This window comes from Salminus brasiliensis, unplaced genomic scaffold, assembly GCF_030463535.1.
Source record: "Salminus brasiliensis unplaced genomic scaffold, fSalBra1.hap2 scaffold_122, whole genome shotgun sequence".
Classification (NCBI taxonomy): domain Eukaryota; kingdom Metazoa; phylum Chordata; class Actinopteri; order Characiformes; family Bryconidae; genus Salminus; species Salminus brasiliensis.
This window is the reverse complement of record NW_027326654.1, coordinates 17,431-41,749: the sequence shown is the minus strand read 5'-3', so window position 1 is coordinate 41,749 and position 24,319 is coordinate 17,431. Positions and strand designations below refer to the sequence as shown.

The 24,319-nt window shown below is 44.6% G+C and overlaps 1 protein-coding gene and 1 non-coding gene across 2 annotated transcripts in view; one reads left to right on the top strand and one right to left on the bottom strand.

The window, feature by feature from the left end:
- The window catches only part of LOC140548819 (nuclear factor 1 A-type-like), a 44,119-nt gene that overhangs the window by 4,985 nt on the left and 14,815 nt on the right, over positions 1–24,319 (bottom strand). Inside the window, exons 4-6 of the mRNA XM_072671991.1 lie at positions 21,511–21,638; positions 18,068–18,118; positions 9,831–9,959 (exon numbers count right to left, since the gene is read on the bottom strand). Of these exons, the coding sequence (XP_072528092.1) occupies positions 9,831–9,959; positions 18,068–18,118; positions 21,511–21,638 (308 nt within the window). The remainder of the gene's footprint in view (positions 1–9,830; positions 9,960–18,067; positions 18,119–21,510; positions 21,639–24,319) is intronic.
- trnae-uuc (transfer RNA glutamic acid (anticodon UUC)) lies at positions 22,746–22,817 on the top strand. Its single transcript has one exon. It is a non-coding gene; the product is annotated as a tRNA-Glu (tRNA).

Below are 24,319 nucleotides of genomic sequence, written 5' to 3'. Positions count from 1 at the left end.
TATGTAGATTTGTGTTGTTGTAATAAATTTCACTCATATGGAGATGATGTAAACATCTGACTGAAGTAAAATCAATGCAGTGCTGTTTTCAGTCTGAGGTCGGGTTGCAGATTCACACACTGTATGGAAAAATGAGAAGGTCCAGGATACATGCAGATGGACACACACACACACACACACACACACACACACATTGAGGTGAAGCATTTATTGCAGCCTTACTGGCTGTACACACTCTCCCCCCACACACACACGCAGATATGAGGTGACATAGTGAGTAGCCAGTGTCACAGATCAATATTTGCACACCCTGTTGATCCAGTAACACACACACACACACACACTCACACACAAACACACACACACACTCACACACAAACACACACACACTCTTAGGTTTAAACATGCACAGAAGCCCTTCACGCACCTGCTCATAACAATGACAACACACTCCACGCAACTACATCATTTATGTCAACAGCACTCGAAATATCAGCGCTGCTAACTCAACCCAGTGAAGCAAAGGCACACATCAGCAGAGCCCCGGCGACGCTAACCGTGTGTACTGAGCAAATACTCGCACTTCAAACGCAGACACACACACACACACACACACACATACTTCATACATACTTAATAAATCAGCTCCTGTTTTTATGGCCATGTTATTTTAATTATTACTGCCACAACGACTAGAACAAGACTCCAGAACTGTCACCAGCACTAATTTATTCACTTATTAATGAGTGAAATTACACATCATTTTATTAAATAAACAAGAAATGTGTCTAAAAAATAAAGACAGAATTAAATAATAACTTCAAAAGCTTAAAAGCAAAAAGTCTTTCCACCCTGTTCTGATCTCCTCGAACTAAACAGGCTAAAGCTCTTAACACTGTTTGTTAATTAACCAGCGTTTCCCAAACCTTTTTGTAATTAAAGTCCCATGTGAACTCGCTTCCAAATTAATGACTAATTAACGACGTTTATTCATAAAGTACTGCTTGAGGCTGCAGTACTGAGTTTCGACTGCAGTTCACCATCTAAACGCCAGGTGGCGCTAATTCTGGGGGAATGGATCGACATTCATAAAATAAATATTATTTGTATGATCAAAACATAATAAATATGATTCTTTTCTAATCTGTTTGTTTTTGTAATTTTTGGCATGAATATGTTTAGGTGTACTAAGCCTGTCTCTCGTTCTGTTTTCACATGCATTTAAGACTGATTTATGTAAATAATCTGCGTTCTCATTGGCTGCCCTGTTCCACTCCGATACACTGAATAAGCTGCCTGGGCTGACCTTCTACTTCTGCCTTTTTTTTATTAGCTTTTTTGTGACATCATAAAAATGAATGGTTTAAAACAACCTGTATGGTCTGGGCTACTGAATAGAAAATACGTATTTATGTATCTGCCACGGCTACCTGCCTAATGACCATGTTAACCCTAAATGGACTCTTAACTATCTGCCACTATTATTATCACTGCCATGACTATATTAAGTTATTCTACACCATGATTATTATATTATGATTATGATTATGCTGCACACCTGAGCAGTAAAACAGTGGTTTAAGTGGTTTGGTAACTTTCATCAATAATTTATAAATAGTTCTGATCAGAGGAGGATGGGTTGGGTCACTAAAAAAGCTACAAAACTGCTCTTGCCTACTTGATCAGGAATCTATGGATGATATTGAGATGTAAACAATGTAAACAAACCCTACAGTATTGTTTGTCTGATGTGTGAGCATGAGTATGGGAGATCTGCTGTGAGAAAATCTCTGTGCTGTATTTAGGACTAGTTTAGCCGTTATGCTGCTTTTTAGTAAATCCAACTTTACAAGAGTGTTTTCCAGATCAGAGGAGGACGGGTCGGGTCCCCTTTGTGAGTCTTGGTTCCTCCCAAGGTTTCTTCCTCCAGCTCTGAGGGAGGTTTTCCTTGCCACCGTTGTCATTGGCTGCTCACTGGGGGTGTTAGGTTTTTAATGTCTTTTTATGTTATTGATTTTTATGATATCTTTTACTTATTACTGATTGTGTAAAGCTGCTTTGTGACAACAACAGTTATAAAAACAACACAAATAAATTTGATTTGATGTAACTGTAAAAATAAGTGAGGAGAAGTCAAGTTTTCCATGAGAGTGGTTGTTTAAAAATATATGAAATCGTAAAAATGGGTACACTCATAAAATGTAAATTTAAATGGATTATTATGATTGTTATTATTATTATAATTTTTTAATTGGGTTTAATCAAGTAATCAAAAGGGAAACAATCCACAGCAGGACTGGAAGTGTTATAGAAGGATGACACTGATGACCTGGTGAGCTCCCACACCTTTTGGTGAGCTCTGAGGAGACTGACAGGCCTTTATTGGATCAGGGCTTATCAAGTATTTAATTGTAACCGGCACAATCTAATTAGGCGGCTCTTAATAGAGGTAATATTCGCTTATTGGTTATTAGTATAATGCCCGGGACGTGCGCAGTGCTGCCTCTTTAAGCCTGTGATGTATTGCAGCCCGGTTAATAAGAGTCCGCACTCTTTCCCTTCCCCGATCTCTCTCTCTCTCTCTCTCTCTCTCTCTCTCTCTCAGCAGAGATGGTAAGCTGATACTACATAAACATTGTTAAAGCCACAGCTCCCTGCTGCAGTAATTCACTTAGCTTTGGCCTTGATTTATGGTTCTGTCAATAGAGGGTGACTGGAAACTCTGGGAGCTGGGGCTGAGATGTAGCCATTGTATTTACAGTAATAATAGAATGGATTGCCTTTTTCGTGCCCTTCTTCTCGTTGGGTGACGCTGCGATTCGGCCCCTCTTTTTTTTGTTGCTCTCTGACGACGTCCTTTTTGGGCGCAAAGGGAGGAATGTGAAGTTTGGGAGTGAGGAGGAACGGGAGAGACACACACACTTGGCCATCCTTTGCTCTATTGAATTAGTCCTACGTGCTGAGGCAACACTGCAGTGGCTGCTGCTGCTGCTGGAGACACACCGACTGACCCCCAGCGAGACACACCCTTTCCTAGGGCTGAGTCAGTCGTTGCACACACTTCACACACTCAAGCAGTAGGGGTGTAACACCTGCTAAAAGTGAACACCCTTGTAGAAACACCTTCACCTTGAACCTCATCAGCCTTAAACTGGCTGGAACAGGGGGAGAACAGTGGCGTCTCCGTCATTCCCACTCTGGGTCGGAGCGCTGCTGCTGCTACTGCACTATGGAGCTTTGGTGGTGGAGCTGCAGGAGGAGAACCTCTCTCCAGAACTGCTGCTGTGTAACTCTGCAGAACCCATAGAGTCATATTAGTGTAAAATCCTGTAGTGTTACTCTACCGCCTCAGCCCACATGCTGCTCTACCTCCAGATCAAGCTGTCAAGAAATGCATGTGTACAACTGTCCATGAGGGGGCGCTCAAAGCCTGATCTGTATTCACAGCATTGCAGTGGAAGTAGTATTTTATTTATTTATAGTATAGTAATTTAAATGTGTGGTTATGATGGACACCGAAGGGGAGGAGCTTCCCTTCACTTCTGGAACAATTATTCCAAAAAATGGTGGACATAGAAACATTGCTCAACATTGGCATAGAATCATTGCTTCCTGTTAGCAGAAAGCTGGTTAGTAGGCTAATATTTAGGGTACCAAATATGCCAAACCCGAACTATTAAGACTAGTCTATACAGTATTAGTGTGTAGCACAAAATTGGGGGTATAGCTCCCCAACAGCAGGGGGGAGCCCAGGAGCAAAAAAGGCCAATTATCGCATAATGCTGCTTTAATACAGAACATGGTTCAGCCAGTCAGGATGAAAAACCCAGAAGATGGCAAGCGCTGAAACTGCCTGTATATCCGGATACCTTTACTTTCACTTTGACTTTTTCTGTTTCTGAACTTTTTGCTACCTTCGTTCTGACGTCAGTATCGTTTGTTTACTGGATATTATTATTTATGATGATTTTATTTGTTGCTGTATTTTACCAAACATCTCTTCTGCTTCCCTACTTCCTTCCATGGCTCAGATTGTAATACTTCCAGCCCACTGCAACATCCAAACAGGTGCTGAGCGTGGGTAATTAGTATGCATGAGCTCATTATAATGTCAATTTTTATTGGCTGTTACTGAAGTTATGTGTGAAAATACGACAGCAATAAACCAGGAGCAGCAATTTGATAGCCATAACATTACAACCACTGCCAGGTGGAATGCATGAATAACATTGATTGACTGGTTCCAAATGGCACCGGTCAAAGGGCTTTAGTTCTGCAATACTTTGACAAGAACCGAACTTTAATGTTCTAGACAATGACTGGGTCAGAACATCTCCAAAACATCAGGCATCAGGTCTTGTGGGGTGTTCCCAATATGCAGTGGTCAGTACTCTACCAAAAGGAAAGCAAGGACAACCGGTAACCCAGTTTGTGACAGGGTCATGAGCACCCAAGATGCACTGATGCCCATGGAGGTCCTGTCCACCTCACAACTTACAGGACTTAAAGGATCTGCACGACACCTTCAGAGGTGTTGACGGGTAAGAGCTGTTTTGGGAGCTATACAATACAATGTTAGGCAGGTGGTTTTAATGTTATGGCTGAGAGACAAATCGCTAAAGATCAAACCAGGTCAGGACAGGGACGTTAAGTACCCCCCCCCCACTGGATCAATCCATAATCCGTCCGTTCACTTAATGAAACAATGGAGCAGCATATGGTTCCTGCCGCATTATTCTAAGAAGTGGGTCCAATTGGCACCGGTGCGTTTATCTGGAGGCAACATGTCCAGACTGGATCACTTCACAGGCTTTTTCCCGAGCCAAACAAAACGATCTGTCAAAATGCTCACCTTCCCGAGGTTGAACACCTACCTGCTCTGTAATTGAAATCGTTATTGGACAGAGTTCTGCACATTCTCAGGTGCTTTTAAAGCCCTAAACCTGCGTCCGGCTCACCGGCTAATGCCAAGCAAAGTCCGAAACGCTCCAAAAGACCTCCTGTGTCAATTATGCAAATGGCCCGAGTCAATTAGTGCGGCGAAGGAAAAAACACAGACACTTTCCCCACCTCCCGTCGACGGGTTCTAAGTGTTGTGGAATGATTGCCAATTACTCAAATGGCTTGCTCGCATGTCATATCCGTACTCACGTAATGATGGATATATGGGCGGGAAATCAGGGAGTAAACAATGTTTGACCATGTTTTATATCCAAATGAATCCACAGAGACTTTCTAAGCCCGTCTGGGGGCTCTCAGCGAAACGGAGGGGAAATAAAGAGGGGGAGAAAACCACCCCCCCACCCCCCACCCCCTTCGTGCTGCGCACCGAAAAGCCTGTGAAAGCGCAGACATGAGGAAGGCGGGGAGGGATCAGGCTAATACCAGAACACACAGCTACAAGAGGGATAATAAAGCCTGGGAGACAAGCAGTGTGTCTTAACTGCAGACAACAGGAGAGCGGGGGGAGGCCCCGAGAGAGAAAACCCCAGGCTGGAGCTTCACTTCCCTGCCTTTCAGCCTCTACCGACCAGCGGGACGCTCCTCAGGAGCGTGGCGCCACCATGCACGAGAGGCCCTAATGCAGCATCAAACAACAGGCCGACACACAGGGAGAGAGAGAGGGAGAGAGAGAGAGGGAGGGAGGGACAGCTGTGTCTGTAATTCTCTGGGCTGTGTGGAGGTGCAGGGGGCGCCATGGAGGAGTTTAAAAGGTTAACGTCAAAGGGGGTTGTTCAGGACAGCTCCACACTAAGGAGTAAAATAGTAAAAATCACACCATTACCATAGAAATGGTCCAAACTTTCATAACTCTATGGCTTATGAGCAGCAGGATTTCGATTCATTAATTAAGATGAATGGAGTTTTTAATGGTCTGCGCTGTGCTGGTGTGCTGGACTATGTTGGTCACCCCGTTTTGAACCAACCTTCAATTAAAAACGTAAAAAAAAAATCATTCTAAATTATTATAATTCTATATTAATTATAAATAATCATAAATATTTGTGTTTAAAACACCAGCTTTGTAGGTACTCACTGTTCTAAGGAGACAGATTTAAGTTATTTAATTTTTGAAATATTTTCCTTCGTTCTTTGTTTTTATAAGCTTGGAAAGCTAGAAATATTTTAATTATAAAACTAAATATAGAAATAGATCTGTGATTAATCTGTGCAACTGCAGGTAATCTGTTGGACACTTCTTATATAAGCATGGCGCTGCTAGTTGCACTGTGTGAGAAGTATGTATGTATCTTGATTAATTAAATAAATAAATATACTGTGACCCCTCAAAAAAGTAATCATTTAAGCATTATTTAAAAATTACTTTCTAACTTCTATGAAAATAATATTTAAGTTATGAGAATGATGAACAGAAGTGTGGGCACATGTCTCATGAAGTCTATAAGTCTCTGATGTGCGGAGCCAGGAATGAGAGCTGACAGGGTTAAGAGGGAGGTGACGGGGTGGCGGAGGGTTGCGCAGACTTGTCGTAGACATGTGAACAAGGCAGAGATGGAATTTATAGGAGGTTAGATTAGAGAGGAGGGGCTTCAGGCATGTTCCTCCTCCAAAAATGTACTTATTTCATAACTTTAACCGGCCGGATAACGGCTCTAAGGCCCCGTAAATAGATGTATGTTCTCAATGTTCTCACATATTTTTTATTATTAATATTATTTAAAATATATTTTTACCCGTTTTCTCACCAATGTAGATCGCCAATTACCAAACACGCCCCCTCCCACACATGCGCAGCCAGCCACACCTCTTTTTACAACTGCCGCTGATGCAACTTCACCAGGCAACCAACCATCACACCTGGAGGGAAGCGCCGTATACCCGGCTCTGGCGCACCGGCTAGCAGATGCCAGTGACGGCCTGTGTCACTCTAGAGTGATGTGGGGGGTGGAAGCGCAATCTCCCCACCCTGGAGAGAACAAGGCCAATTGCGCTCTTTTGGGGCCGCGGCTACCGATGGCTAGAAGCGTGATTGGGATTCGAACCAACAACCCTCTGATCACATGTTCTCACGTATTTACGGATTCATATTTGTAAGTGTATTTCTAATTATTCTAGATTTTTGTTTGTTGTTTTTTTCTGGAGTGTTCTGACACGGATAGACGGGTTCAAATTGCAGTAAAATAAGCAGAAAGCACCAATAGATTCTGCCAGTCAGTTTTATACTAGTAGATTCTCTGTGTCTCTCTCTCTTTCTCCCTCCCTCTCTCTCTAACTGCTGGGTGGCCCTGTAGTGAGTCTGAGGGGGGTCCTGCTCGACCCATATCTCAGAGGGTAAATATGAGAATGATAATGACGGGCTGAATGAAGGCGGGGCTCCAGCAGCTGTGGCCGCGAGCGGCTTCCTCTGTAGCCATTGTGGCGGCGCCCGCTCTCGGACCACAGAGAAAGAGGCTCCAGATTAGTTCCACTTTACAAATCGCGTTGCTTCACTGATCTTTCGCTTCTCTTTTTTTCAGCCCAGACTTTTCTTTTTTTCTTTCTTCCAGACTTTCCTCCTTTCTTGCTGCCAACTTTTCTGCCTGAAGAAGATATACAATACTGGCGGTGGATTATAGAAATAATAACTGAGGTGATAAAAGAGAAAGAGCCTTTATTTCATGGCAGTGTTAGCAACAGGTCCCTTGCTGGGCGTCCTGAACGGCGGCGAAAGGGAGGGAGAGAGCGGGCGTTACAAAGTCACACAAGGATGACGGAGGGAGAGGACAGATTTAGGCAGTTTAAGAGTGAGGCGCTGAGGGGGCTGTGGGGGGCTGATTTTGGTGCTAAGCTAGGCTATCTCACCATAGAGTCCACCACAGAGTCGGAGGAGGAGGGGGGGGGGGGTTCCGAGCCAACCTGCTTCTTAACTTTAGATTTCATTACTTACACTTTCATGGACTTGACCTGTGAGACTGCTGATAGCTGTGTTAGGAGGTTAACAGACAGTTTCTACACAGATCAAATAAACCCGCGACAAAGCAAGTGTAAAACACACACATGCCTGAAATCTGACAGGAGTGGGCTATCTCTTACTCCGAGTCTAAGCCTCTCACCAGGCTTTCCGGTTTATCGCAGTCCTTTTAGGTCAACATGTCAGTGAATATGAGGTATTTAATCTCTGGACTTAAATCCAGTATTTATTCAGCAGATGGACAGCATTGACGGGAGCCGTTAAGGGTCTCTGAGACTGCGAGGCCTGAGCGCTTGCCAACATCAAGCTAAAGCATCTCGATTTATTTTAGGAAACATCACGCCCAACACGGTCACGGACCGAAAATTCATCTATGCTGGAAGTTCTGAAACTTGCTCAAACCAAAAGTATATATCTGCATATATATATATATATATAGATAGATATAGATATACACACACACACACACACACACTCAGGACTGTGTATAGCATCCAGACACCTGTAGAAATCATAATTATCAGAGTCTAATAACACTCCTACAGAAAGTGGTGGTGGTTCTCCATCACTGTGTTCATCATTAGAACATCTCCAAAGTTCTCCTCTCTCATGGAGTCTAGTGTTATTTAGAGTTCTCCTCAGATCAACACCTGGTTTGGTGGTAAATCAGGGCTTAATGATGGTAAATCAGGTGAGCTGCTGCTGCTGCTGCTGCTGCTGCTGATGGAGTTGAACACATCCTCCACGCTGTGCTGGCTGGACTGGGGGGCGTCCAGGAGAAACCTGGAGGAACCGAGCTCTGTTCTCTGTTCAGACTAGCTCACAAGATCTCTAGATCTGTAGGGTATGTATAGAGCAGGTACAGCTGTATGTGTGTGTGTGTGTGTGTGTTACTAAGTAAGTGGTGTGTAAAAAGCTGCTCTTATCTCCTGACAGGACCATTCACACCCAGTGACAATACAGCCCCGATAACCTGATCCTAGTAACACTCTGATAAAGCGCTGACTTCCTCCAGAGTGAGTGTGAACTCTCAGTCCGAGAGTCTGGAGTCTGAGTTTATATGAAGTACATACAGTACCAGTCAAAAGTTTAAACACGCCTGGTTGAATGTGTGCTGATCATCATCTTGAGAGCGTTAGTGAGGTCAGGATGTTGGATGAAGACCCCCAACCTCCTCAACTCATCCCAACCCAAAAGTACTGGATGGAGCTCCACCACCATCATACCAGACAACACAGCTCTTCCACTGCTCCACAGCTCCTCAATGCTGGGATGCTTTAGCTATACCCCTCTAGTCCACGCCTGGCATTAGGCAGCATGGTGCCAATAGCTTCATGATGTTAATCTGCTCCAGAGAGTCCTATTCTATTGGCAGTACTTCTTCTCTACAGGGACTAGGCAAGCTGTTTGTGTGCATTTGCACATCTGTGTCAGCAATGGGTGCAGCTTAAAGTAGCTGATTGCATTCATTCATTAGAAGGGGTGTCCACAAACATTTGGACAAATGTAATGTACACACACACACACACACACACACAGGGTACATATGGTATTGCATGTCCCTGGAGACTGACAGAGTGTTGGAAAGTCAAGGATTAGGAAAGTGTGCGTCTCCCACTCTCTACCTCTCTCTCCTCCTTTCTCCCCAACCCCACACACACACACACACACACACACACACACACACAGCCTCCAAGCCTGAGCAGACCACTGATTCAGCCTCAGAGGAGAGAGTCCCCCGCATGTTTAATCCGCCCTGACCGGAGGGGGTACACGTTAGGGTGAGGAGGTGTGGGGTGGGTGGGGGTTTCAGAAGGAGGAGGAAAAAGGCGAGCTTTTATTGGCTGGGTTCAGGGGCTCTGGAGAGGGGCTTTAGGGTGGTGCTGGTAGGGTTTGGGAGTGGGGGGGGGGACCTCACCTCTGGGTCCTGTAATGACTGGCCGATGGTGGTGTGTGAATGCCGTTCGGGGGGAGTTGGTCTGCGAAGGCACGGGGCTGCTGAAACCAGACTTCTCTGACTTCTTTAATGTGGTGGGCGACGGCATTCCTGGCAAGAATGATCGATAAGCGCAGTTTTAATAAGGCAAATGGCATGAAGACACAGGCTGGCGCACAGGTGAGAGAGCGGCAGGAGTGCAGGTGTGTGTGTATATGCATGTGTGTGTGTGTATGAGGGGTGTAGAGGGTAAGACAGTGGGAGAGGAGAACGCAGCACCCAACGAGTCGGGGCACAGGATGCATCACACGTGACAGAGCCATTCACTACCTTTAGATCGGCTGGGGCGAGATCTACCTGCTACCCTGATGATAACTTAGGACTGCTGGGGGCTTCTTTACTCATCTCGTGGTTCTGCTTGCTAGGACGTCCTGACCTGGCCATGTTGGTCAGCTGCTCCTAATGTAAGTCCCATTCAGTCACAGCTGTATAAACTCCAGCCTCTAGCCCTGCAGTCTGCCTTTCTTCCACACATCAGTGAAAGAACGGGAGGTTCTGAAGAGCTCACTGAACTCCAGTGTGGTTCTGTATGTAATAGGAGACACCGCTGCACCAACAACAACAAGTCAGCTGGTGAAATTTCCTCCCTCCTAGATCTTCCTCCATCAGCTGTGAGTGGTGTTATTATTGAACAGTGGAAGAGTTTAGGAGGAACAGCTCACAGAGAGCAGCTCAGTGTCCACAGAGTGTCTGTCAGACCACGTAAAGTTACAGAGCGGGGTCAGGGCCGAGTGCTGAGCTCAGAGCAGAGTGCAGAAAAGCCTCCAACTGACTCAGTAACTGCAGCAGAGCTCCAGACCTGCTGCTGCTGCTGGTAGAGCTGCTATTAAAGGGGGACCAGCTCCATATTAATGCTTATGGGTTTAGAATGGCACGTCATATAAAAGCTCCTGTAGGTGGAATGTGGAGGTGTCCCAATACTTTTGTCCATATAATAATAATAATAATACTAATAACAATGTGGACTTCCTCGCTGAATCATGTCACTGTAAGGTCAACTAGTTACCAGTGTGTGTTTATTACCCCCCTCAGTGCTAAGTGTGGATCTCTGGACGATTGGAAACAGGCCTGAACAGAAACCTGCTCTCATTTCTCTCTCGGCTGTCCATCCACAACTCTCCTGGCCTTCAGAACAAGCTCAGACGGACGGACTGGCACAATTCAATCAACTGTGGATAAAGCTCTCGTAATGGTTTTAGCCCCCTGCCCACGCTCGCCCACCTGGCCACACAACCCTTCTCTGAGGAGTACACGCTACAAGCCGCCACAGGGTGGGTTTCCTTTAGTGGAGATCAGTAATAATAATCCAAAGCTTTTCATAAAGAGTGATCTGCTGAAATTTATGCATTTTATTTGGTTTTATTTAAATTTCAGATAGAGAAGGTGATCTTGTGACTTGAACAGGATTAGTTTACGACACTGGATTGAAGTTATACAGTCACTCAGGGATGTGGTGATAGGGTGGGATTTGAACCTGAAACATCTGAATGACATATATATATATATATATATATATATATATGGTGTCACCAGGCCCATGTGTGTGGCTCAATAATACTGGACATTAACGACGGCCTGGTCAATTGAGGAACAACATGGATGAACAACTGAGACTGAGGGTTGTTTAGGGTCAGGAAGAAGCATTACGCATTATTAAGCATTATTATAGAGAGATGAAGGTGATTTGTCTATATTTAATTTTAAGTATTTATAGGTACTGAATATTTATTTATATAATAATATGTTCCACCAATATATAAATAATATATATATATATACATATAAATACTTAAAATTATATATGTGTACATAGTATCTACAGATAATATGTCCTATATACAGTATTATATATATATATATATATATATATATATAGGTAATTATAGGCTGCATTTATAAGAATATAAAGTCGCAGGATCAATTCCACACTGACACACACACACACACTTGTCACACACAGGCCAACAGCACAGCCATATGTGCAGTATCACACTCAACACCACAGGCTCAGCCAAATCAGTGCAGTCAGGGGTGTGTTACAGGTCAGCGAGACAGGTGAGAGAGAGGGAGAGAGAGAGAGAGTAATATTGAATGAGCAAAGAAAACATTTGGATCTAATCACCCCTGCACACTGGGAAGATCTCTCTCTCTCTCTCTCACACACACACACACACACACACACACACACACATAAACGAGTGATCCTGAGATTCCGAGCTGGAGAAGATCAAAGAAGCAGACAGCGATGATCCGAGCTCTGCGGTTCCGAACTCCAAACCACATCATCCACTCATCATTTGCTCACACTGAGAGCGCAATGAGTCACACACACACACACACACACACACACACACACACACACACACTCTGACTCAGTTCTCACACATACAGAGTCCCGCTTACAGTATCAGTGTGTTAAGCTTTTTTTCACAGTATTATATTGGCCACACACACACACACACACACACACCCAGCCACCACAGTCGTCTCCACCGCTGTCATTCTTTCCACTCTGTTCTCTCCAATGTTTTAGAAGCGCTCCTCCGTATTTAGGGGGCAGAACACTGATGTTCTGGGCCTTTTTGGTGTTTTAGGAGATTTGAGAGTGTGGTTCTTTGAGTGAAGCCACTGAAGAACCTCTTTGGGTTCTATGAAGAGTGTGGAACTTTATTGTATTTTTTTTTTTATACAAAAAAATGGTTCTTAATGGATCCAACACGGGTTCTTGAGTGGCATCGCTTAAAGAACCCTTTAAATTACCTATATTCTAAAAACCTATTATTTAATACGTTCCACTATCAGTCTGAATGGGCTGCTCAGGTGTGTATGTGTGTTTAGGAGGAGTCTGAAGGAACCGATCCATTCATGTTTGATGGAGAACCATGAACAATGGGATGTGTTTTGGTCACACTGCTGAGGTTTGAGGTTCTGGTGATGTTGTGGAGAGCCCAACCAAAGTTGTGGGACTGGGGGAAATGTGTGGACAGCAGTGAAGAACCTGTGGGAAGGCTTGAGGAGAACCTTCAACACACTGGTAGACACTCTCAGCTGCATGTGTGTGTGAGCGATCAATCCAGAAGACGCCACAGAGGGAGAACATGGAGCCAGAATTCGTGGAATTAAGCAACTCTGGACGCGTCAACACAGCCTACCGACCTCCACTCAATAAAGCTGATGGAGCGTAGAGTCTGGACTCGGACTCGGACGAGAGTAAATCGAGACAGTTGAGTAAGAGCAACCAGACGAGGAACAGAGAACACACACTGATCTCATGGCCAGATTTGAGCATGTGTGTGTGTGTGTGTGAGTGTGTATGTATGAGAGTGTGTGTGTGTGCTCTGATGGAGGCCTGAAGTCTGCGAGTGAGTAATGAACACTTGAAGAGGTTCTGTCAGTTGGAATCAAAGCTTGGCCTTGCTCAGCACTTTCTCTTCCGAGCCGTTATTACGCACCCGGCACTGGGCCCGGCCTGCTCCCCTCTCTCTCTCTCTCTCTCTCTCGCGCTCGCTCTCTCTCTCTCTCTCGCTCGCTCTTTCTCTCCCAGGCTGACAAATTGACAGCGCCTGTGCGAGTGATTGTGGATTGTGGATCGAGCGTGTCTCTCTCCGCCGCTGTCCAGCGTTACCGTCCTCCAGAACATGAGTCTGTCCAGCGCATCAATCAGCACACCCACACACACACACACACACACATACATACACACACACTCAAGTACGAGCAGACTACTGTATCACAGCCTCCACTGATACTGTAGATTACTCACAATTACAAATGAGTTTGGCCTTTAAAATAATAACATTTATTATTATTACTAATTTTATTATTATTATTATTATTATTATGAAAAACATCTTTTTGCTATTGATGTAATTATTATTATTACCATCAATAATAAGTATAAGTGTTGTCAAGGTGTGCCATTCCTTGCATACATCATAAATCATCTGCATATATCTTAAAGGCACAGTAACTTCAGTAACAGACAGTTTAAAGGGTTAAATCCACTGATTACCTGCCCTTCCATCATAATTTGTAAGGTAATATGAAGATGGTTAATTGTATATATATATATAATTGTATATATACAATTAACAATATATAAATATATATATAATAAACATTATACAAAAAAAACTCGACAATGACTGTGAATAACATTTTCTTTTAAAGTAAAAAAGTTTTCTATGCTTCTCCTGTAAAGTTGACGGTTTGGTGATACAATGTTTTTGCATGACAGTGACGGTACGTAGCTGAACACTGTTAAAGTGAACACTACTTTTACTGTTTATCCTGTAAACACTTTTATTTTAATTTTTATATTTTATTTTCAGACCTGAAATATTCTCAGATCTGCCCTTATTAGAATTGAATCATTACAGACATTTAAAATACATATAATTATTATATATAATACGGGACATTACTTATAGTTAAGCGTTTACTAGTATATCGTTAAAGTCTTTAAATATCGTGCTGTAATATTCATAGCACATTGCCCAGCCCTACGCCTGAGGCACACTGACAGTAACCCTGGCGTTCCTCACTCACAGCGAGGGGTCACTGAGTAACGGGTCACTGAGTAACGGGTCTATCTGTGAGTGCCTTGCTTGCTTGCGCGTGAGAAAGAACAAGAGCGCGAGAGCGTGAGAGTGAGCGAGAGAGTGAGCGAGAGAGTGCGCGAGAGAGTGTGCGAGAGGTGCGATGTGTCCTGTTTGCTGACCCTGAGCTATGTGAGACATAGCCATCGTCGCTACTGGTCAGGACTCTGGTCAGTTCATCACCTGACACCAGCTACTCCAGCTATGACGGGCATGCTGCTGCCGGGATCAGGTTTTTATAAGGCCAGGCTAATTTTAACACACTGCAACCGCCACCAAATACAGACACACACACACACACACACACACAACACACACACACACCTCAAACTAGAAAGACAATGTCCTGACAAAGACCATGTTCTACCAGCTGACAGCCGCCACTGGACAAGATGCTGATCAGATCAGAAAGTATTAAAACCTACTGAATAATTAAACAGGTGTCAGTCCATAGCTCTCACACTGCTCTCACACAGCTCTCACACAGCTCTCACACTGCTCTCACACAGCTCTCACACTGCTCTCACACGGCTCTCACACGGCTCTCACACGGCTCTCACACGGCTCTCACACTGCTCTCACACGACTTTTACACTGCTCTCACACTGCTCTCACACTGCTCTCACACGACTTTTACACTGCTCTCACACTGCTCTCACACGGCTCTCACACGGCTCTCACACTGCTCTCACACGGCTCTCACACAGCTCTCACACGGCTCTCACACTGCTCTCACACGGCTCTCACACAGCTCTCACACAGCTCTCACACGACTTTTACACTGCTCTCACACTGCTCTTACACGGCTCCACATGACTTTTACACTGCTCTCACATGGCTCTGACACTGCTCTCACACTGCTCTCACACAGCTCTCACACTGCTTTCACACGGCTCTCACACTGCTCTCACACTGCTCTCACACAGCTCTCACACTGCTTTCACACGGCTCTCACACGACTTTTACACTGCTCTCACACTGCTCTTACACAGCTCTCACACAGCTCTCACACGACTTTTACACTGCTCTCACACTGCTCTTACACAGCTCTCACACAGCTCTCACACGACTTTTACACTGCTCTCACATGGCTCTCACACTGCTCTCACACTGCTCTCACACAGCTTTCACACGGCTCTCACACTGCTCTCACACTGCTCTCACACAGCTCTCACACTGCTCTCACACAGCTCTCACACTGCTTTCACACGGCTCTCACACGACTTTTACACTGCTCTCACACTGCTCTTACACAGCTCTCACACAGCTCTCACACGACTTTTACACTGCTCTCACACTGCTCTTACACAGCTCTCACACAGCTCTCACACGACTTTTACACTGCTCTCACACTGCTCTTACACGGCTCTCACACGGCTCTCACACAACTTTTACACTACTCTCACACTGCTCTTACACGGCTCCACATGACTTTTACACTGCTCTCACATGGCTCTCACACTGCTCTCACACTGCTCTCACACAGCTCTCACACTGCTTTCACACGGCTCTCGCACTGCTCTCACACTGCTCTCACACAGCTCTCACACTGCTTTCACACGGCTCTCACACGACTTTTACAATGCTCTTACACGGCTCTCACACGGCTCTCACACTGCTCTCACACAGCTCTCACACGACTTTTACACTGCTCTCACACAGCTCTCACACGGCTCTCACACGACTTTTACACTGCTCTCACACGACTTTTACACGGCTCTCACACGACTTTTACAATGCTCTTACACGGCTCTCACACGGCTCTCACACTGCTCTCACACAGCTCTCACACGACTTTTACACTGCTCTCACACTGCTCTTACACAGCTCTCACACTGCTTTCACACGGCTCTCACACAGCTCTCACACTGCTTTCACACTGCTTTCACACAGCTCTCACACTGCTTTCACACGGCTCTCACACTGCTCTCACACTGCTTTCACACTGCTTTCACACTGCTTTCACACAGCTCTCACACAGCTCTCACACTGCTTTCACACGGCTCTCACACTGCTCTCACACTGCTTTCACACTGCTTTCACACTGCTTTCACACAGCTCTCACACAGCTCTCACACTGCTCTCACACTGCTCTTACACGGCTCCACATGACTTTTACACTGCTCTCACACTGCTCTCACACAGCTCTCACACTGCTTTCACACGGCTCTCACACAGCTCTCACACTGCTTTCACACAGCTCTCACACTGCTTTCACACGGCTCTCACACTGCTCTCACACTGCTTTCACACTGCTTTCACACAGCTCTCACACAGCTCTCACACTGCTTTCACACAGCTCTCACACTGCTCTCACACGACTCTCACAATGCTCTCACACGCTTCTCACAATGCTCTCACACGGCTTTCACGCTGCTCTACTTTCACTTCACACCTGTACAGGTCAGGTCACCACCTTCATCTGCTTAATAACACTGACTGACCCGACTCGTTATGCCTTCCCCCGCCTCCCTCCATGCACACGTTAACCCCTAGAAGTCGTAGTTATGCTTTTTTATTGAATATTATTGAACATTACTGTTATTATTACATTATTGTATTATTATTATTATTATTATTATATATTTTAATAATATATTATCTATAAAATCATGTGGGGAAAGGGTGGATACAGAACTTTCAGCACTGGCACATCTGTGATCATATTTATTATAATGCGAGTTTGATGGAAGTGATATTTTGTTGATATTTTAGTTTGGTTAAGCTGGTCATACTGGTCAACCAGCTTGTTCACACTGGTTGACTATTTTGGTTAAGCTGGTCATGCCGGTGGCTAAACATGGTCCTACTTGTGGACCAGCTTGGTCAGGATGGTCATACTGGTCAACCAGCTTGTTCATACTGGCTTGTTCATACTGGCTGACTATTTTGGTTAAGCTGGTCATACTGGTTGCTCAACATGGTCATACTGCTCAACCAGCTTGGTCAGGATGGTCATGCTGGTTGACTAGCTTGGTCAGGTTTGTAACCATCAGCTCTGGCTAAACCATCAACCTGAAACAAAAAACATTGGTCAAGAGCTAAACTGGTCGACCAGCTTAACCAGTGTGACCAGTTTGAGCTGACCAGGCTGTGCTTCCAGCAGTGTTGTAGATCTAAACACATGTACTAACTCTAATAACTTCGAAGGGTTAAACCAGGCGCCGCCAAACTCCACTCCTCCTCCCCACAAGCTGACAAACAGGAAGTCCCCACAACACACATAAACATGTCACCCAGTCGTAAACACACAGGTTCGGATGCGCTCGGCTGGATGAGGATGAAATCATGCACAAACACAGATCGCGAGGGTGGACATCAGGCTGGAGGAATGGACTCTGGGGGAGGAGGAGACAAACTGTGTCCAAAGTCACAGGGAGGGGGGTGCGGAGGACTCGCCTGGACAAAACAAACCAGTAAACAAAACAACTAAACAAACACCAACATCAAACTGGACTCCACAACGAGGCCGCTTCCTCTGGGATGGGCGTGAGGTGGTGGAGGGCGGGGAGGGGGGTGGTGTGGTGGGGTTGAGGGGTGAAAACAGTGACGTGGTATTACCTTGTCTTGAGATGAACGAACTAGCTAGCGAGCCGCGCAGTTTATATCCAGCTTTGAAAGACGAGGGAAGAGAAGAAGAAGAGAACAGAGGCAGGGTGAGTAGAAGAGCAGAGTGAGGGTTAGCTCAGCAGTTCAGCTTCTCATGTCAGATATGATCTCCGAAGCAGACACACACATACACACATATAAAAGTATTGGGACACCTCCACATTCCACCTACAGGAGCTTTTATATGACGTCCCGTTCTAAACCCTAAATCTGGAGCTGGTCCCTCTTTAACAGCAGCTCTACCAGCAGCAGCAGGTCTGGAGCTCTGCTGCAGTTACTGAGTCAGTTGGAGGCTTCTCTGCACTCTGCTCTGAGCTCAGCACTCGGCCCTGACCCCGCTCTGTAACTTTACGTGGTCTGACAGACACTCGGTGGCTGAGCTGCTCTCTGTGAGCTGTTCCTCCTAAACTCTTCCACTGTTCAATAATAACACCACTCACAGCTGATGGAGGAAGATCTAGGAGGGAGGAGATTTCACCAGCTGACTTGTTGTTGTTGGTGCAGCGGTGTCTCCTATTACATACAGAACCACGCTGGAGTTCAGTGAGCTCTTCAGAACCTCCCGTTCTTTCACTGATGTGTGGAAGAAAGGCAGACTGCAGGACTAGAGGCTGGAGTTTATACAGCTGTGGCTGAACAGGACTGAATCACACACCTGAAATCAATAATAAAAAAGAGGTGTCCCAATACTTTTGTCCATATAGTGTATTTACGTGCTCACATTATTTCTACGTGAATAAAAGATTTTTGCTGTCAGGCTAAAACCTTGTATCTCAGGAGGAGGAAAAAAACATCTGAACTTTCAGAACAATGGAAGGCAACGTAAAAGATTTTATTACAGGTCATGTTGGAGCGTTTCTATTGGTCCATGCGAGATGAAATCTGGATACGATGTAAACAATAACTGACAAGATTCACATTGTGTTAAAGAATTAGAAAATATCTTACATTAAGCTCATAAACTCTAACATTTGTGGCTGACCGAAGACGAGAAACTGAAGGAAAATGTATTGACCGTACACTTAAACTGGCTACTTCTTTAATAATGTAGTAATTATTAATAATGATTAAATCATTAATAAATTACAGTTAAAGTATTATTAAAAAGTAATTAATAATAATTCTTGCCTCAAAATAAGCTAAGTTGTCAAATTAAAGTATATATATATCAAAACATTTTGGAAAGAAAAAAGTAAGTCTGTAGCTGCTGTGTGTAGCTATGAATAATAATGTACAGTAAATAAACATTAATAACATGAATAACTAAATAATTGGGATTAATAAGATATGTGGCACATTGTGATTTTGTAAGAGGGATTTTGACCCCATGAAAGTGTATTAACCTGCGCCCCACAACTTAATTAATACATAATTAGGGCCCCTAAGGGTCAGCCACAGGCCCTTAAAATCATCCAGTGCTCCTGGTAACAGATGCTAATAATATACACACTGCAATCCGGCCCAGAGTCGGCGCGTCAGGGTTTTCAATGCAGCCAGGACGATTCCTCTCGGACTCTGTCACTGGCTGTAATGGACACTTCTGCCCTGCTTCTACACCACAGTGGATCTGACCACATCAACACAACGAAAAAATAAATATTTATGAGTCAGACGGGAACTCTGAAACAGGGAACGCTGCGGTTCCCCTTAACTGCCCAAATCATGTACGCAACGTTGTTTATATGAAAGAATGGCAGCGGACGGGCCAGCGGGACGACGCTCCACACGGGTTCCACTTTCAGACCTTTATATTTACTTTCAATGAAAAACAGCAGCACAATCGAATGAACCAGAAAACTAGAAAGAAGGAAAGACAGAAGAATAAATAATAAAAAATAAAGAGAGAGAGAGAGAGAGAGAGAGAGAGAGAGAGAGAGGGAGAGAGGGAGCGAGCAGTGCGGCTCTGGTCAGTGTGCTGCTGCTGTATTTAAGGTCAGTATTGGGGCTTCTGGATGGATTATCAAGCATACATCAGACAAACACTGAAACACTGATCTCTGGTCACGTCTGCACTGAGAAACATGTTGGTGATGAGAGTAAGGATCTTATAGGCATGAGGTTACAGGTAAACAACAGGTGAACAACACTAGACCTTCATTAATGCTGAGGCATCCATATTCCACCCACAATGGCATCTGTATAGACAGGGTTCATACACTTTCCATGACTTCCATGATTTTCAAGTACCAAAAAAACCAAAAATGTCCCTGTTATTTGTTTACGGGAAAGTTTGGTCCATGCTAGCAGCTGAAAGACTGTCCAGGCTAGCTAGTTAACAATGTAATGCACGTTCAGGATACCATGGCCAGGATACTGTGCATGGTCATATGAAATACGGGCAGCGACTGGTCATGTAAAAAAGTGTGCTAAAATAAAAGTTTGTGTTTTATATTATTATTATTTATATATTTTTTTTTATTTTGTATTAATATTTTCCATGACTTTTAAATACATTTTTCATTTTTGTTATTTTTTAAGGACTATTCAGTACTGGATTTCAGCATGATTATTGTTACAGGACCCGTACGAACCCTGATAGAAATGTCCTGGTATAGTCTGTGTATACTGTGTACACTACTGTTCTCTGTATAGTGTGTACTGTCTGTAAATTATACGTAGAGTAGCTGTATATTGTTAATACTAAAGAGTGTGTGTGAACATAGTTGGACAATAAATCCGATTCTGGTTCTGATTTGGATTTATGTTGCGGCTGCTGGAGCTGAATACACGGCAAAGATCAGTTTCCCACGTCAGCTTGAATAAACAGTATGAAATACACCACATCTAACAGTTCTAGCAGTTCTAATGGTTCGAATGGTTCTTATTTTGATAGAAACTGAGGTTTATCCATCTTTCAGTGCAGTGTTTTGAACCTGGCAACTGTTGCTATGAAAGAAAACAATGCATTTGTGGGCGGAGCATGGATAGCTCCACGCTGCTGGACGTTCTCGGACAATGCAGTGGTCTCCTAAACCCAGGCGCTCTGACAGGAACCTCCACTGAGGGAGATAATAAAGACTTAGTGTTTGGAAAGAGACACTTAAAAATTCTACTCATCCTCAAAACGACACGCCACAACACACACACACACACACACACACACAGCATTTATCCATCTGCTCTCACTCCAGCCTGGTTGTGTGTGTGTGTGAATTTGAATATGTGTACACTCTGTACTGTGTGGATGTGGTGTGTGTGTATGTGAGTGAGGACAGGGATGCAGTATTAGGACTTTGGCCAACTCTGTGTGTGTGTGTGTGTGTGTGTGTGTGTGTGTGTGTGAGAGAGAGAGAGAGAGAAGGAAAGAGCAGTATTACGAGCTTGGCTGGCTCTGTGTGATGTGTGTATGTGATTTGTGTGTGTGTGTGTGTGTGTGTGTGTGTGTGTGTGTTTACCTGGCTCAACTTCGTGCCAGCTGCTGGCTTGGCTGCCGCTGCCCGGTGATCGTCCCTGGCTGGGGTAGTAGGACTCCTCCCCTGGACTGTCCACCTCCTCCTCCATACACTTAATACGCTTCGCAGAACTGCAGAGAGAGAAAGAGAGAGAGAGAGAGAGAGAGAGAGAGAATGAAAGAGAGTTAGAAAGATAGCATATACTGTACAGATACATAGTATATATGTACATCTGTATAATATATATATATACACACACACACATTGACAGATATATAAAAAGCTTATATATAGTAAATACTATATATACTATGTGCACCCGGTCCGTATACAGTGCACCTGTATATACACTGACTGTACTGTAAGCAATACATATGGATCTTTCTGTCTCGCTAAATATATAACCACAGTGTGTGTATGTGCGTGTGTACAGCCCAGTGTGTATGTAAAGGCCCAGTGCGTGTAAGGGGTTGGCTAACATCCGCCTCCCACACCACCCCAAGATCCTGGCTCAGCGCTAATCCTCTTTAAGAGCTCTAACCCTGAAGCTAAATCAAGATCAGGGGCCACCCCAGCCTGGAGATGGGGGCCGGCAGGGGGTCAGAGCGGACACTAAAGGGTACATTCAGACATTTAATCACTTACATATAATGTAAAGCATATGATATATAGAGTTTACTGTACCTATAAACCATTAGGTAGGTATATTCCACATATATAGAATCATATCAGAACATTATGACCACCCCTGGTTTGGATTGAACTTGGCCCATTAGTCTATCAGCTCCACTGACCGTACAGGAGCACTGTGTAGGTCTATGGTTCCTGTAGTGCATCTGTTTCTCTGCAGACTCTGTTAGCCCTGGTCTTTAATGCTGTGTCTGATCCACCTGCACCAGCACCACACCACCACCACTGAGAGTGACCCACCACCCAAATACTACAGCCTGCTCTGTGGTGGTCAGTCCTGTGGGGTCCTGAGCACTGAAGAACAGACAGGCTGTCTGAAAGGAGGCTGATAACAGAGTCTGAGAGGCCACAGTCTGGACTGACTGAATGGGCCGAGTTCAATATTAATCAATCAATATCACAATAAATCAAACATATTACCTCGTCTATGATTAATGAACGATTAAATAAGCTGCTTGAGTTGCTCAGTTGGATTGGTGGATGGGGCGGAGTCATGTGACTACACAAGTGGTAGTATGTTTTTAAGGGGGCAGTCTCTCAATTTTGTCTCTCATATGGTTTAGCGGTTAGGATTCCTGGTTTTCACCCAGGTGGCCCGGGTTCGACTCCCAGTATGGGAATGATTTATTAGTGGTGGCTCAGCGATTAGAGCTCTGAGCTGTTGACGACAAGGTTGTGGGTTCAATACCCGGGCTTCGGAAGCTGCCTCTGTTGGGCCCTTGAGCAAGGCCATTCACCCTCACTGCTCCCTGGGCGCTAGAGTTGGCTGCCCACCGCTCTTGGTGTGTGTGTGTGCGTTCACTACCACAGATGGGTCAAATGTGAGGACACATTTCACTGTACAGTAAGATACATGCACCTTATAAACCAAAATATGCTTATAAATGCTAGAAGTATCCTCCTAAAGTGTAAAAAGTAACAGTGTTATTAACGTCCTTTAAACCACGGTTCTCAAACGGGGGCCCGAGGATCCCCTGGGGTCCAAGAAGTATAGCCACTTTATTTTTAATCTGAAATAATATAAACTTTGTCAGGAGCTAAAATAAACAAGTTGTTGTTGGTGCCCTGCAAAACAGTTCCTATACTATTCCAGGCTGTTGCTATGGGGTTGCTGGGGGGGTCGCTGTGGTATCCCTGTTGGTTGCTGGGGTTTTCTATAATGTGCATTTTTCCCCCATAGGAAGACATGATGCTAGACTGTAAGAGTCTAAGAGAGTTGGAGTAACCCCAGCCTTACAATGCAATTACGCAACCTGGACGGGTAGAAGCGCCAGTGCCAAGTCAAAGACCCCCAGTTTCAGCTCGGGGGTCCTCGTACCCTCGCACAGCTTCACTGTTTAACTCATCAGGTGTGCAAGAGTAGCTGCGGCACATAACAGAGCAGTGTATCCCTGGGGCTACGTCTGAAAGTCTCCAGTGCAGGAGAGCAAATGAAAGCCTGTATGAACACACTCACACACACACACACATAAACTACACACCTCTAGCATGTATGTGGGAGGTGAGCGCTCCTCGGAGGCCGGAGATGGTGTGATGTGTTGTAAGTAGTGTGAATGTGTGTGTGAGTGACTTATCTGCTGAAGGCCTGGCTCTGACATTTATTTGTTAATGTAAGGTCTACTGGTGTTTTTCACCCATAATCACTTAATTACTCTCCAGCATGCAGACACACATAGGCTCCTTGTTCCAGATGTTTTCTTTGGCAGGCCTGGCTGAAGAGGCCACTGAAGCATGTGGGTAGAGCTCATGCGCAACCATGCATACACATACACACACACACACCGCACATAAAACACACTTATCCATACAAATTGTAAAAGCAAACATACATACAGTACACACCACCCATCACCACCACCACCATCATCATCAGCAGCAGCAGCAGCAGCGTTAGCAGAACCCATTCACATCTCAAGTGTAAACACTGCACTTAATTATTTAATTACGGTACACATCTCCAAACGCAAGGCGCTAACATCTGTATCCTTACAGGAGGAGCAGACCTCCTCATTTGGTTCGGTACTTTAATGAGAATCATCTGGAAGAGCGTGCATGTGGGTGATTAGCTGAGTACAGTACTCTGCGAGAGTCTTTATTTATTTATTTATTTATTAAAAAACAT